Raw genomic sequence first — 16408 nt, 5'->3', positions numbered from 1 at the left:
AAAAATATCAAACAGAAGTTTTTAAAGAACAACCTGTGTAAATAGAAAACTTCATGGCATCCTCCTCCCACTTAGAGATTCCCTAAAAGCAGCCTGGAACCTGCAGGAGGTGGGATGTCAGGGAAGAGTTTTCTTCAAACAGTTTGCACAGGAGAAGAGAAGGAACACCTTCCTCTCTCTGACAGCAGGACTTCATTCTTCTGGAAACTGCCCCAAAACGTGGCAAACAAAGTTAACTTCAAGAAAACCAATCTGTGTAAACACAGAGCCTTCACTTTGGTCTCTCAAGGCAAGGGAGCTCCTGCCCCTTCCCAAAATGTGGGATGCCAAATCTCCACGTGTCCACAGGTGGGTCTCCCTCCTGTCCAAGAGCATGGAAGGACCTGGGATGACAAAATTCCACAGTCAGTGTCCCTCAGGCATCACCTGGACATTTTATTCCACTTCAGCATAAAATGGTCATTTTATTCCACTTGCAGCTCCAGTGGCCCTGAAAGAAACACCTGGAATTCTCTGGATTAACACAGTGAAATCCCCACAAAATCCATTCCATTTCCTCAAGGAGGACTTGGATAAAACTGAGTATTAAGTGCCAAGAGCTCAAAACTGACCATTCCTTCTCAGAGAACTCCCAGAACACCCTTCAGGCCACCTCCCTTCCTGCACAGGCTCATCCATTCTTCCCACCACTTGTGCTTTTCCACTTCTCCCGTGGGAAATCAAAGCCTGGATAATCACTCTTTGTCTCTGCAGAGAGTCCTGTGTCTCCCAGAAGATTCACTGAGCTCCTCACTCCCTTTTGCTGTTGTTTCTCCCCATATTTCCCTTCCAGCTGCTTCCTGGAGCAGGACAGGAGCATTGGGAGGCCTGGCCAGCCCAGGGATGGCTCACAGAGCACTCTCAGCACTTTGGGTGTTGTTACCTGCCCTCAACCCCCTGTTCCCTCTTGCAGGTGGCTCCTCACCAGTGCAGGAGCCCTGGCACAGCTGGAGAAACAGCAGATCCCACACCAGCAAAGGCCCTTCCTCTCCACTCAGCCCCCAGCCCATCCCTCCCCCCTTTTCCAAAGGAAATCAGCACCCTGGTGCAGCATCAGCTTTCTCTGGAAAAGAACCAGGACTGTTTCCAAGCTGTGGTTCCTCCTCCCCAGCCCTGAATTTCAAAGGGGAACCTCTTGGGTCACTGAGCAGGACTTGGCTCACCTGCCTCACCTTCTGGTGGTTCCCCTGCCCCTTCAGAGCCTCTCCCAGCCACACCTTCCCTCTGCTCCTGCAGAGCCAGGACCTGACTCTCCCTGCTCCTCAAACCCAGCACCTTCTCCTGGGCCTGGGACCACATCCTGCTGCTTGTGATGTTGCTGCAAGTGGCATCTCTGAGATATCAATGAAGAAATACTGATAGAGGGGGTATTTCCCTGATTTTATCAGTGAAAAAGGTACCAAAACACTGCTGGAAAATCTGCCTTGTCCCTCTGCCATCCATAGGACAAAAATTGAAGGAAAAATTGAATAAATTAAAAAAAAAACAAAAAAGAAAATCCTTGGAAATCTTTCCCAAGGATAACCCATTCTGTGGAGCTCTGAGGATCAAAGGATCCCACCCAAAAGGTGCCCAACTCAGCTCAGGAATACCAGGAATATTTCCACACTCTTTCAGCATCCTGGCCCAGCCAGCTCAGCTGCACTGGCCATCCCTGCACATGTAAATCAAATTACTGGTAGCAAAATAGGGAAGCCTGTTCCTTAGAGGATATCAGCTTACAGGCTGCTAACCAGGAGGCCAAAAAAGCAGGAATTGTGCAGGGAAACAGCTGCTTTACAGGCTGAGAGATGAGAAGATGAAGCATCACATGATGCTCAAACCCCACACCTCATTCATTGCACATCCTTGAAAGGCACCACAGGATCCCAAATAACTGGGGCTGTGAGGAACATCAGGAGGCTCCAGCCCAGCCTCCTGCTCCCCCCAGGGACTCCCCTCCCTCTCCTGACCCTGGAGCAGTTGGGATTGTTGGATTGTCAGTCCCTGTGATGGGAGCCACACAGAACCTGTGACTCAAGGGCCACCCTGCCAGAAAACAGAGTCTGAATCAGCACAATGTGCCTCTCTCAAGGGCTGTCCCCAATTTAAAGCTGGGGATAATAAAAGCACAAAGGAGTTGAGGAACTTTCAAGGCTGCCAGAAACACAGGAGTGAAGATTTCCAGCCTAACACAAACTGGGACTCAGGGCAGAGTCACTGTCCTGGTCCAGCCACACTCCCCAAATCCCGTGTTCCAGCCTCATTCCACAGGCTCCTTTGACTGCCAAACCTTCCAAAACTGGGGGCACAGGAGCTTCCTGACCCACAGGAGATGCAGAGGCAGGTCAGGCTGGCAGCACCTTCCAGGAGAAGGGGGAGAGGAAGTTCCTAAAGAAGGCAAAGGACTGCAGGACACTTCAGCTGATCTCTTCTCTTTGAAAATGAATCAGAGGGAGAAATGCTTAAATCACTTCTCCAGTTCACTGCATAAAGTTCTATCAGTCAGGACAAGGAAAGAAAAGCTTGAAGTGGGGAAAAAAAAATCCTTATCCTTGAAGTGCTACAGTGTTGTGTGTGTTGTCAGACTAAAGCATCCTTGCTCCTGCTAAAATGCTGCTGACTCCCACTCTGCTCCCTGTCAGGCTGATCCCAGCCCCACACAGCACTTCCTTCACATGTTCCCAGTGGGAATACTTCAAAGCTGATCACTGCATGTTCCCACTGGCTGTGGTTTGGGGTGTCTAACTGGGTACAAACCTACAGCTACTGATGCTTCTTGTGCTCCAAGAAAATAAAGGATCAAACCAAGAGGCTTCTGGTTTTGTGGCTGCTGTTTGAAGTAATAAAGTCTTTACACGCAGCTAATTAAAAAAATATTCCAAGTGAAACCCTAAAGCCATTTCAGGGAGTGTTTGATCAGTTCATCTCTTTCATTTCCACCCAATGGCTCCACAATGAGAGGAGAAGTGGAGGGGAACCACAGGGCTCTGCAGGCACAGGAGCTGGATGGGGTTCAAAGCCTGTGCTGGGGAGCACAGCCCATGCAAGAGGACCCTGCTCCAGGATCTGCTTCCTTCCCTTCACAGCAGGTTGGCACTGACTCAGCCAGGCACAGGCTGCCTTTGAAGCTCACCCCAAGCCTGTTGGGCCCAGCTATTCTAATTCCTCCTTTGGAATGACAAGAAAACATCAATTCCCAGTGAGTGACACGCCAGGGCACAGGTCATTTATATCCACAGCCACCTGTACTCTGCATTAAAGCCATAATTAACAGTTAATGTTTAACTAAGCCTTTACAACTTGTAGAAGCTGCTTTTTTTGCATAGAGAACTGTTGGTGCATCTTTCTCAGCTCCCATCTCTGGCAGGGCTGCAGGGAAGAACCAAACACAGCAGGTGAAGTGTTTGCCAAAGTGCCAGGAAACTGGAAAGTTGGAATCATGACTTCAGTGTTGCTCCTGCCAGTCCTGCCCCCACTACACCCATTCCTGCACTGCACTGGGATCACCCTCAGTGAGAAAAGTGTCCCTCAAGGGAAGTATCCAAGAAATCAGGTTGGTGGGAGCAGCCTGGAAGGCTTTTACATCCCAGGAAAGTGACCTCAAAAGTAAGAGAAATGCAGCCTCCTGATGTGTCAGGGGAGACAGAGCACCTTCTCCTCAGTGCTTCTGTTGGATGGAGATGGCACTGAGCATGGAGAAGAAAGGAAGGGAAGCTTTGGCTCAGCAGCCAAAGGATACAGCACATCCAACCCCACAGCTCCACAGGGGCCTGCTGGGAAAGCAGATGTTCCAAACACACAGCAGCAAAGCAGCCCCAATTGGAACAGCAACTGCTCCTCACCCAGACCCCTGAGCAGCCCCACAGGCACTGCAATGACAGCCTGGAGAAAAAGCACCACAGCCAGGAGGGAAACAAACCTCCTGGAGCCCCTGAGAGGCTCCTGACAGGCTGCAGAGTGAGAGAAGAAAGCCCAGCAGCACCAGGGTGCTCTCAGCAGCTGATAACACCATGTCTGGCCAATCCACCCTGACACGAGGACAGGAACAGCTCTGTCCAACTCCAGCCTGTCCGGCTTTATCTGCACAAGAGGCACCACCATTCCTGGGAGCTTTCTCTGAGCATGCCTGGAGAAAATTCCCTAATTGGGGACCACTTCTGTGCTCTCTGTGGAAGTGACTCCTCACTCAGCCATGCCCTCCCCTCTCTCCAAGTGCTCTTTGGGGATGTCCAGCTGTGAGTGCTTCAAGTGGCCACTTCAGTGCTGAGGTGGCCGTGGCTGCATCTCCAGACACTCATCCAGACATCCAAAGGCTGGGACAGGCTCCAGCTGCCCCATCTCAGGTGCCCCAGTTCACAGGGGAAGGTGGAAGGAGCAGAGGTGCTGCTCCTCATTTCCAAGCTCCAGGAACCCCCACTGCCATCTCACATCCTTTTTTCCTCAGGATTTTTTTTTCCAAGTCAATTTGTCACGATCCTCATCTCTGCAAAGGATCCACAGCGAGTTCCAAGCACTGCCTGTGTGTCAGACAGACAGCTCAGTGGCAGGAGGAATTCTCCAGAGATCTCTAACAAGTCCCAACTCCAAAGGCCCTGAGTGCTGATGACAGGCACTACCATCCTGAACCTGAGCTGATGGAAGGAGGAGCTGTCAAGTCTGCTCAGATCTGGGATAGCACAAAGATTCCTAATGCAAAAAGGAAGATTACAGAGCTCCTTCCTAAGCACTTCTTAAAAACAAAACAAAAAAAAATAAAACAAACCCTTAAAACAGTACTCAGACAAAGCAGCAAAACTACTTGTTCAGAGAGCAAGAGGTCTCACAAGAGGGATAATTATGGGAAGGTGAAAGAAGGGATGAACTCTTCAACACACACTTCTGACTCAGAAAGGACTTCATGCAGCAAGTCAGGGCTGACACCATCCTGAGAGCAGCTCCCAGTCCTTGAAGGGCTCAGATAACTCCATGGCAATAATGCCCAGCATTCCATGGCACCAACAGCCCCCGATAAAGCTGGGGCAGCACAGGAGGCACGTGAAGGGCACGTCTGTCCTTCCTGGAAATAACTCTCCAGTTCTGCAAACCGACTCTCAGCAGTGCCAAGACACTCCCTGCACCTGAGGCAAAGTCCTTCCAAAAACACATTCCCCAGATCCAAAGCCCTCACTGGAATCTCCCAGTGCCCACAGTCAAACATGGTCTGTTTGCCAAGTGCTGCTGCCACCCTGCCACACACAGCCCTCAGTGCCAGGGGCTGCTCCAGCAGGGATGCAGCTCCCAATCCCAGCAGCTGCTGATGGAAAGGGCACTCCAACATGGAGCAGCTGAGGGAGCTGGGAGGGCTCAGCCTGGAGAAAAGGAGGCTCTGGGGGGACCTTCTCACTCTCTGCAACCCCCTGACAGGACGGGGGAGCTGGGGGGGTGTTGGGCTCTGCTCCAGGGAACAGGGACAGGATGAGGGGAAAGGGCCTCAAGTTGTACCAGGGTTGGATTTTGGGGAAAATTTCTTCATGGAAAGGGCTGCCCAGCACTGGCACAGCTGCCCAGGGCAGTGGGGGAGTTCTCTGGTCCTGTCACTTGTTCCCTGACAAAAGATCCCAACATCCACCCGGCTCCAACCCTTCAGAAGTGCAGCCAGGAATCTGCTCCTGCCTCCCCTGGGAGCTGTGTTGGAGCACAGAGGGGGAATCCCAGGCTTTGGGCACTTCCCAAGTCAGAGAGGACAACCCAGAGCTGGTGGCCAAGCAGCCCTTGGGTGAGGCTGGAGAACCACCACTCCATGGGTGCCTCAGGGCATGGTGAGACACTGGGATGCTGCACAGACCTCCCTCCTTTCCACTTCCCACCATCTCTTGGCTCCCAAGCCCCAGCCACCCTCCCAGTCTGGGCAAAGCCACCCCCAATGCAGCCAGTCCCATGCCCAGCACACCCACTGGGGAAGCACATCAGGGCATCCCTAAACCAAGTCCTGCAGTCCTTTCTCCAGAGTTTCCAGAAGAGACCAGAGCCAGGATCCTCCCAGAGAGGTATTACAGGTACTGCTGCAGGAAGGGACTGCAGAACTCTGAAAAAAACCCCAACCAAGATGCTAAAAGACAAGAGAGCTGGAGGGAAAACAAAAAACCCCAACCCAACCACCTCATTAAAGCTTTTCTCCTTCCTCTGCTTAACAAGGAGAATGCTTAATTAAGTCCTCCTTCAAGCCTTCCCCCTCACCCAGCCAGGCTCAGCAGAAAGCAGAGATGTAACAATTTCCTTTGCAGCACAGGACACCTCAGTGGGATGGGAATTTGCATATTCTAAAGGAGCAGTGAATTGCTGGTTCCCCGTTGCTCAGCCTGAGCAGTGGGGAGGGACAGGATCAGCAGGAGGCACATTTCACATCCCAGGAATAAGCAGAGCAGGAAAGGAAGGAGCAAGTTGCTGTTTACTCCAAGTCTGGAGCTTTCCCAAGGCAGGGGTTTGATTGTTTCATGCACAGACTCCTCAGTTTATTTGAAAGTCTTTTCCAGCTTATTAGGTCAGTTTAACTGGCAACTGCTGCTGATTTTAAACCTAATTATAGTCACTTCTACCTGGTGCCACAGCCCCAGTTCTGCAGCCAATTCTCAGCCCTTAATGCCTTCAGAATGGGTAGAACTTGCTGTTCGTGGCAATCACAAGTCTGACCTGAGTTACTGTTTCCTGCCATAATTTCAGCCCTGTTTGTTTTCCCTGGAACATTTCCCTGTGTGCTCCCAACTGCTGGGACCACTCTCCTGTGTGCTGAGCTGAGACACACATTACAGACAAGCTTTCAACTCTGGCCCACCTGCAGTAAAGAAAAAAAAAAGCTCAGAATCCTCTTTCTGGGACAAAACTATCACCAAGGACTCTCTGCTAGAACTCAGCCATTCCTAAGGAATTTTCCCCACTCCTCATGATTTAGTTCCCTTATAATGAAGGGCCACAGTGGCAGGTAAAGAACCCAGCCAGCCCAGAGAGGGGCCAGCAGGACACCCAGGGCAATTCCAAGGAACTGCAGCAGGGGGGGATTTAAGGAAGTGTTTGTGCCTCTGTTTTTGTCTTGAGTCTTCCTGAATTCCCCCAGGAAGCACCACAGGCAGCCTTGAATTTCAGCAAAGGAAAGATCTATTTGGACCACAAACTCCATTAAAAAGGTGAGAGCTGAGGCAATTTGAGGAACTGGGCTCATCAGAGAGAGGGATACAGAAATTATGGAACAGTTTGGGCTGGAAAGGATCTTAAAGACCATCCTGCTCCAACCTCTTCCATGGGCAGGGACACCTTCCACTAGCCCAGGTTGCTCCAAGCCCTGTCCAGCCTGGCCTTGGGCACTCCCAGGGATGGGTCAGCCACAGTTTCTCTGCCCAACCTGTGCCAGGGCCTGCCCACCCTCACAGGGAACGATTTCTTCCTAATATTCAATCTAAATCCTCCCTCTCTGAGCTTCAAGTCATTCCCTGTGTCCTTTCAGTGCTTGCCCTTGCAAAGACCCCAGGCAGGAGGAAGGTGTTCAGGTGTGCCCAGGTTTGTGCACACAACACAGCCCTGGATTGCTCAGTGCTTTGCCCCTCAACAGAGCAGGACCCTCCAAAGGCACAGCAGCCCCAGGTGGGAAGGAGCTCTGGGGCAGGGGTGGATGCAGCAGCATTCCAGGAGGGAGGAGATGCCACAGCTACAGCTCCAAGTTATTTGGGAGCTGGAGCACAGCTCAGCTCAGTGCTCCATAAGCTGCTATACAGGAAAGTTTTCCAGAACTGTTGTGATTCCCCTGGATCATCAGCCATGGGCAGCACTCCCAGCCACCCCCTCACTCAGTGCCCAATACAGAAGGGAAGGAACAGACCTGCCAGGCTGCCCCAGTACAGCTTGTGCTCTAAACTGGTACAAAGCTGTCAGAAAACACTAAAGAATGTTCTGCCTCAAGCCTGAGTAATTCCCAGTGCCTCTGACAGGGAGCAGGAGCTCCTGCTGGCACTGCTCTACTCCCCTCTGAATGTGGAATGAGGTTTGAAAGCAGCAGCCCAATCTCCAGCTCAAAGGCCCTGCAGGAACCTCCTTCAAAAAGGGACTTCTCTGGCCATGCATGAACAGCAGAATCTTGTTTAGGCCTCAGTGATTTGTCTGGGAGACTCAGTCTATTTGCAATGCTGCAACTCAAATCAACTTCCAGCCCGTGGAAGGTGGGAGAACTCCACACATGGCAGTGAGAGGGTAAACTGCCTGGTGAGTTCAGCCCAATCCTCAGGCTTTCCACCAGAGCTTTCTCCTTTTCCCTTTCCCTTTGCACTCCTCTGTCTCCCCTGAACAAACCCACTGGTCTAATTCCACCAGCTGTGTGCAAACCAGCACCTCCACAAGGCAATTTTTGGGAAACAAGAGGCCACACAGCCTGTGTGGTGTCCCAGCTCACCACAGTCCCACCACAAAGCAGGGCCAGCTGATGCCCAAAGCCACACAAGAAGCTTCCCAGGTCAGGCACCATCAGGAATGAGATCTGAGGTCCTACAGGTTTCCAAACTGAAACTCAGCAGGTGGAGAATCAGAGCCTCTTGCCAAGCCCAGACCCACAGACTTTCTGCACCAGACTCAAATCCCCTTTCAGAGCTCCCTTCCTGGGGCAGGTACCTGCTGTGGCCAGTGCCATCCCAAAGCCAGGGCAGAAGGATCTGTGCCCTGAGGCCACACAGCCAGCCTGGAGCAGGGCACAGGGGCAGCAGGAGGGGTAAAGGCTCCACAAGGAGGCACATCCAGCCAGGAGAGGTTTGGGTGCTTTAGGATCACTCAGACACTGCCTGAACTTCCTCACAAGCCCAGACAAAAGAGGCAGCCTTAAAAACAACACTGCCCTGATGGAAAGGCTGCCAATACTCATTTTGTGCAAGCAAAGAGGTGCTGCCTGTGTTGCAGAAGAGAAAACAGCAGCAAAGTGACGGCCCCAAGCTGGGGATGCTTCCTGACAGAAGGCTGCTGTCATTCTCCACAACTCCTTCCCTTGGGTTTCCCCCAAAGCAAGACACCAGCAAAGATTCCCACTCCCCCTTGCACCCCCTCCAAAGGTTTAGACAAAAAAAAAGAATGATCAAAGAGCCTTTGTGCATTTATAAACCCGTCAGTTTTGCTGGAAGATTTAAGGCTTTAAAGAGTCCCAAACATCTATTTGAAATTTTCTCTCCAAACAGGTTTTTTAATATTTAAAAAAAAAAAGCCCCAGAAATAAAATATTTAGATTTTTCTGAAGTGAGGCATTCCAACAGCTCCAGACAGGAGAGCTGGAGGGGAGGAGGAAATCCAATTCTTAAGGTTGACAGGAACAATTTTTTTGTTTCTTTTAATTGGCAGAGAAACAAGACTACAGAGTTATTTCTCCCCTTGGCTCTGACCAGGAATAGCTGAGATGAGCAGCACAGGAAACAACAAACCAAACTTACTCAACTCCTGGCAGCTCCAGGTCCCTGTCCCAGGAAAAATTCCTCCAGCTGATGATGCAGCAACATTCCACCATCCTGCCCTTCCCCTCCCCACACTCCCAGCACCTTCCCCCTTGCCTCCAAAACCCTCCCATGCAGAAGAGAAGCAGATTCCCCACCTGAGAACACCCAACAAAGGTCTGGGGAGAGCTCAGCCTTTTTTCCAGCCTGGTTACCTTGATTTCTGCTCAGCCACAGGAGTTGAGAGGGCCAAACATTCTGCAGCACATTTCCTTCTGCTTTTCCATGTAGTCCCTGTAGTATCTGCAGAGTAGAGCACAGGATGGCACCAGGGGCTGGGCACTGCCTGGCAACCCCAAACCAGACAGGAGTTTTCATAGGATATGATTTTTCTATGTAAATAAGTCAGCCTAATGTCAGAGTGAGTTTGTAGCACAGACACAGTTCCTCCATGTCCTTCTTTCTGCCATGTCAGGGAGGGAGAGCTGGAAATCTTGTGCCTCATCCTCCTTCCTTGGCTCTCTGTTGTGCTGGTGACCAGCAGCTGATTAGAACATTTATTTGCCAGATGTTTTGTACACCAGTTTTGGATGCCCAGGACAGCAGAGAGGAACCCCTGGGTGCTGAGGGATAGTTTTGTGTCCCCTTGTGGAAGCTCCTCCAGCCCCCAGGAGACACTGCCCGAGTGCCCCACACCAGGATATCCACCATGGGCACAGGAGCTGGGCACAGGATGGGCAGGGGACAGCAGGGGTGACAAAGCAGAGGTTCCCTCCTGTGTTCTCACCTCCCTGCCAGTGTCAAAAAGCCAAAACTTCCCCAGGCTGCTCCCTGTGAGTCACTGCCTGCCCAGGCACAGCATCCCCTGAGCTCCACCTCACTGGGGAGGAATCCCTGGGCCACCACAGGCTGACTCAGGCTGGGAGCTGGCCCAGGAGCAGTGGCTGCCCATGAGGTCCTTGTTCCTGCATCTGCTGCCATATAAGGCCAAAATTCAAGGTTTTTGTGGAACACACACCAGAACCAGCCCCAGGGTGAGCTTGGCTCAAGGTCCCTCAGCACCTCTGGGTCCAGAGCCCTCACAGGGATTGGTTAAATGGAATCCCACCACAGCAAATCTCTCCTGGTAGGTCTGAGACAGATGGTGCTGAGCAGATCAGGGATGCCCACCTGTGGATGGCACATTCCCACACCTACCACAGCAGGAAGTCCAAGAGCCTCTTGACTGGAGGGACAGATTCATGCCAGACATTGGAACAACCCCATTTCAACCTCACCTGCTGTGTCTGAAAACTGTTTCAAGCAGTTTTCCCCACCTGCCTTTTCCCAAGTTCCCCCACTAACAAAAAACAGGTTTTGAACTTTTTAAATGTTTTGGAATGAGTGTTCCAGCCTGTCTGAGCATTCCAGGGATGGAAAGGAGGGCTCTCACCTCGCCAGCTTCTTCAGCTCGTTGTTGATGTCGCGGTTGAAGGGCTGGATGTGCAGAGCTCTGGTCAGGAAATCCTGGGATTTGCTGTATTCCTTCATGCACAGACAAGCCTACCATGGAGAACATGGATGTCAGCACAGGGTAAACACAGCCCCACTGCCCTGCAACCAACATTCCTGAGACTGGTAGGTAGCTCAGGAATCCCATGGGAAAAGCTCCAGGTGGCAGATTCCCAAATTTTCCAAAAGGTGCAGCCAAACCACCTGGACAGCTCCAAAATTCAGTGTTCCCCTCTGTCCATCCCAGGCAAGGGTGTTTCATGATGATAAAACCAGAAGGATTTTTGCCCACCTGGCCACACCTGAACAGGGCTTTGGCATTTCCCTGGTCCATCTCCAAGGCCTCCTGCCCGTATTTCAGAGCTCGCTCAGGACATTCCAGCTTCAGGTAAGTGAGGGAGAGATTGAGGAGCAGCAGCACCTTGGAAGTGTTGATCTGGCTCTGCTCGGCCTCGCTGGAAGAGCTGCGGCCCAGGATGGAGAGGGCCTGAGCAGACAGGGGGAAAAGCAACCAGAGCACCACAAATCCCTCATGGAAAGTGAGGAATCCACCTCACCCCACAGCTACACCCGTGGTGCTGTTCATCTGGGCCAGTGAAAAGTGATAACCACCAGAACTCTAAATACAGGGCATGGCATTCTCAGCTCAGCCACAGGTTTAGGAACTTCTCATGGAACTTGAAGGCAGCAGAGTAAAAAGAATTACACCCAGAACACAGACTTTGAGGACAAAGATGGAAGAGAAAACTTATATGGAGAAAAGCAAGTTAAATTAATTTGGTTTCAAAAGAAAAGGCAACCCTGAATCATCACTGCCTCTGAAACTATGGCAGATGTGTTCCAGTTTGGGAATAACTGAGCATTTCCCTGCCTGGAGTGGGAGCTGGGGGAGCTCAGCCTGGAGAAAAGGAGGCTCAGGGGGGACCTTCCTGCTCTCTGCAGTTCCCTGACAGGAGGGAGGAGCTGGGGGTGGATCGGGCTCCACTCCAGGGAATGAGGGACAAGAGGAGAGGAAACAGCCTCAAGTTGCATCAGGGGATGTTCAGGTTGGATACTGGGGAAAATTTCTTCATGGAAAGGGCTGTTCAGCCCTGGCACAGCTGCCCAGGGACGTGGTGGAGTCCCCATCCCTGGAGGGGTTTAACAGCCATGTAGATGTGGCACTTGGGGACATGGTCAGTGGTGGCCTTGGCAGTGCTGGGGAATGTCTGGACTTGATGACTTCAGAGGGAATTCCCACCCCTAAGGATTCTGTGACTCTGTTCCTTCATCTCCCACCACTGCCCACACAAAACCAGGTGTCCAAGGCCTGTTCTTCAATAACCAACTATGGCAGGAAAATACACTGAAGTTATTTGATCTCTAACCTACACTTGCTGTGGGGTGAGCCAACAATAATCCCTGTTTCAGAGCTTTCCCCAAAGTACACCCCACGTTTTCCTGGTTCCATACCCTTTTGTATCTGTGCTTGGCAAGCCTGAAGTTCTGCTTATGGAAGAAGTAGTTGCCAAATTCTCTCTCGGTGGCTGCCACTTTCAACACCTTTTCTAGAGGAAACGTATCCTGCTGCTCCTGGGGAAAGAAACACCTGAATCTGAGCTCAGACTAAAGGAAACAGCAGAGCTGAGACAGGACAGCCCTGCACAGCCCCCTCTTATTCACAGCAGCAGCCAAGGCCAGGCCACCACCATGGGGCATCTCCCCAGCCAGGCTGAGACATGCCAGTGTTTTTTGTGCTGGTAATTCCTGGTGAAGAGACCACGAAGCTCCTCAGGCCCAAAGTGGGGCTGAAAAGAGCAGGAATGTGTCCTTGAATCCTGCCCAACCATCTCAGCACACAGCTGAGTTAACACAAGTGCTGTCACTGGCACAAAGCTGCTTGAAAGGCTCTGCTGCTCTAATTGCTCTCAGGGTAGTTCTGGGACAGCCCAAGACCCTCAAAAGACACCAACCAGAAAACAAAAAGCTCCCCAAATCATAAAAAAGATAAAAATGGAGGCACAGGTTTTGTTCTGGGTCTGCAAGTTGGAACCAGCACACAGAGAGAGATCAGTGAGCCAGAAAGGGTGGGCAAGGAGGGAGTGCTACAAGTGTGGGGGAAAAAAAAACCTCAACCTGTACTGGGAGCAGGAGGGAGGGCCCAGTCACTGACCCACAACCACAGCCCAAAGGCCTTGGCATGAAAAGGGGCATTAACAACAACACCGTAACTCACCAGGGAGGAAACAACAGGGAAGGAGCCCTTGGCAGAGCAGCCAAGGGGCCAGGACAAAGGGACACTGGCACACTGCAGACCCAACAGGACTGCTCCAGAGAGCTCCTTAGAGCAATTCCTGGGAGCTGCTGCCCTCTAGTTGCAACCTGGAGGTTTCTGGGCAAGCTAAAACTCAACAGGAGCCGTTCCACTGGTTCCAGGCAGCTCAGAGGAGCAAACCAAGGCAGCACCCGCTGCTCCCTCTGCCCAGGAGGGGCACCAAGGGCAGCAGGGAGGGTCACCCGGGCACACCCAACCCCCTGCCCACCCTGAGGTCTCTCAAACCTCCCGAAGGCACAACTCACGTGGCTGAGCTGGAAGAAGGCGTCGCACTCGTCGGAGTCGATGAAGTCGAGCAGCTCCACCTCGAAGAGGGCCGTGGTGTCCGGGGGGATGCAGGGGGGGCAGCCCCGGCGCCCGTAGGCATATTGGGGGGCAAAGGCAAAGCGTGCCACCTCACCCCTGGCCATGGAGAGCAGCCCCAGCTCCAGCCCCCACAGCGTGATGTCTGTCACAACCAGGGGAGGGTCACAGGTAGCAAACCCCCCCGACAGAGCAAACAAGGATTTCTCCTAAAGCCTGAGAGGAAGGAACACCCTGGGAGGTTCAAACAATTAGCTCAGTTGGTTAAAAACTTGGTTGTAATAATGCCAAGGTCATGGGTTCAATCCCCTGTGTGGGCCATTGACTTAAGAGTTGGACTGGATGATCCTTGTGGGTCCCTTCCAGCTCAGAATAGTCTGGGATTCTGTGAGGTTCTGTCTCAGCAGCTACAACAGTCAGTGGATCCATTATGGTCCCTCAGCCTGATATGACAGATCCAGAGTGGCCTGGGTGGGATGGGACCTTAGAGATCACCCAGCCCACCTCCTGCCATGGGCAGGGACACCTCCCACTAGACCAGGGTGCTCCAAGCCCCACCCAGCCTGGAAAGCAAGAGCATCTCCTCACATGTGATTTAAACCACTCCCCTGCCCCTCCCAGGCAGAGGGGGAGCAGGTCCACATTCCACCTCCCACCTGAACCTGGGGGATCTGGGGCTTGAACTGTTTCAAACAATCTAAAGACATGAAACAGCACATAAATTGGAATGTCTCAGTACAACCCCAAGCCCCAGGACAAACTCTGTGGCTCAGACTTACCTCTCCCAAGTTTCATCAGCTTTGGATACTTGTTGTGTCCATATGAACAGAAGGGGTTATTCCAGTTTCCCAGGTACCCTGAGTACTTCACTGTGCAAAGTGAGGAGTGGGGAGAAAAGCAAGAGTTTGATTTCACAACCAGTAACAGCAACATGGGTTTTAACACCATCCCCTGACAAAGCAGCTGCTTCACAAGCCTGAGGTAAAGAGATGTAATTTTGTGCTTTTAGGAATTGGGAACTTTAGCTGAGCAAATTAAAATACCCCAGTTATCTGCAGAAATACTCAACAAAGCACTCCCTAAGCAAAGCTGGAGACCTGGAGAGAGGAACAAAGGGGAAAATGGACCCTCCAGGCTCTGAATCTGTAACTCCAGTTCTCCCCAGAAACACACTGTAAAGATGTTCCCTGACACAGCACCCCCAGCCCCTGCACTTCAGGAACCACTTCAAGCTTCTCTGTGAGCACAGGTGGACTCTGGAAATGCTGCTTTCCTCAAGGTCAAGATGTCCTTTCCTTTAATCTGTCAGCCACAAGAAGTTAAACAGAGTATCCCAAGTGCTAAAATACTGATAAGGAGAGCAGATACCCTGAAACAGGGAGACACAACACTGTGTAACATCAGCTCTTTGAAGTCCTTCTTCTGGTCTTTGCCAACCACCAGCACCTCAGCCTTGGGGCTTGGGGGCTCTTTCACAGCAGGCTCTGCCCTCTCTGTGCCCCCAGCACGGGCCTCATGCCCAGCCACACCGCCCACACCTGGCACAGGTGACACGGATGAGCATCACCCCCTCCCTCCAGCTCGCACTTCCAAGGACTTCGGTTTTTCTTAATCCTGCTGAACGCAGAATGAATCAGTAATTGCCATTTTAAAAAGCCTCAGGTAACCGTGAATTAGGGCACCGAGGGGCTGCTGAGCAGCCCAAACCCTGCTCAGGGCGGCCAGGCCGAGCTCACAGAACCGAGACGGGGCCGGAGGGCTCGGGGGCGCCCCGAGGGCCACAGAGTGGCTCGGGCTGGACGGGCCTTCAGGGCCCACCCAGTGCCCCCTGCTGCAAGCAGAGACACCTCCAGCATGGCCTCGGGCACTGCCAGGGATGGGGCAGCCACAGCCTCCCTGACCCAAGCCCGGGACAGCTCAGGGGCCGCCGGGCCCGGCCGTACCTGCCACGGAGGCGGCGGGGGGCACGCACTGCCCGGTGCCGGGGCGTAGCTGCTCCTTGCGCACCCCTCCATCGCCGGTCAGGTCCTGCATGCGCTGTGGGGCCGCCGGTGACAGTGTCAGTGTCGGTACCGCGGGCTCGGCAGGGTCAGGGTCCCGGTCCCGGTCCCGCTCCGGCCGCATCTTCTCTCCGTGCGCGCCCCACGCCTTGCCCGCCATCATGGCCACGCCCCGCCGCGCCTGCTCCGCCAATCAGCGCTCGCAAAGAGAGGCGCAATGGACCAATCACGCTCCGAGCAGCGGCCCCGCTTTAGCGCCACGAGGGGGAGGGACACGCCCCTCAGAGAGGCCGGGCCAATGGGAAAGGGGAACGTCACAGAGCGCCGCGGTGCATGCTGGGGGATGTAGTTCTTGCGCAGCCAGTCCCGCCATTCTCGACAAGAACTCCACCAAACCCCCAAGCAAACAAACAAAGCAACCAAATAATTCCCCCCAAAAGGCACAAAACCCCAAAGCAATAATAAGGGCAATTACGGTAATAAGGGTAAATACGGTGAGTAGGGTAATTACGGTAAAAAGAGTAAGTAAGGTAAAAGGGTAATTACGGTTAAAAGGGTAATTACGGTAATACGGGTAATTACGGTAATAAAGGGTAATTACGGTAATGATAGCCATTATGGTAACAGTGGTAATTACGGTACTAACGATAATTATGGTAATGAGGAATTATGGCCATAGGGGTTATAAGAAGTAACAGTTTCAGCTACAGTAATAGGCCTATGTACAGTAATAAAGGTAATTACGAAGATTCCTCCCGGGGAAAAGGTGCCAGGACACAAAGCAATTGCTGCTTTTAGAGTGTTAATGGCACCACAGCATTGGCACATGAGAGCCCAAGGCTGCC

The 16408-nt window shown here is 52.4% G+C and overlaps 1 protein-coding gene across 1 annotated transcript; it reads right to left on the bottom strand.

Annotated features, from left to right (window-relative positions):
- Nucleotides 1-294: 294 nt before the first annotated feature.
- Nucleotides 295-16357, bottom strand: FKBP6 (FKBP prolyl isomerase family member 6 (inactive)). The gene is made up of 9 exons (XM_071575010.1): nucleotides 16308-16357; nucleotides 15507-15600; nucleotides 14343-14432; nucleotides 13506-13708; nucleotides 12399-12518; nucleotides 11239-11433; nucleotides 10888-10997; nucleotides 9671-9758; nucleotides 295-383 (listed from the first exon to the last, which is right to left on the bottom strand). Exons 2-8 carry the CDS (start codon nucleotides 15595-15597, stop codon nucleotides 9683-9685), a joined length of 885 nt encoding a protein of 294 aa, XP_071431111.1. The 5' UTR covers nucleotides 15598-15600; nucleotides 16308-16357; the 3' UTR covers nucleotides 295-383; nucleotides 9671-9682.
- Nucleotides 16358-16408: the final 51 nt, after the last annotated feature.

The sequence above is a fragment of the Pithys albifrons genome, chromosome 21, assembly GCF_047495875.1.
Source record: "Pithys albifrons albifrons isolate INPA30051 chromosome 21, PitAlb_v1, whole genome shotgun sequence".
NCBI classification, from domain to species: domain Eukaryota; kingdom Metazoa; phylum Chordata; class Aves; order Passeriformes; family Thamnophilidae; genus Pithys; species Pithys albifrons.
Note: the sequence above shows the minus strand (reverse complement) of the source record. Positions and strands in the feature narration are given on the sequence as shown.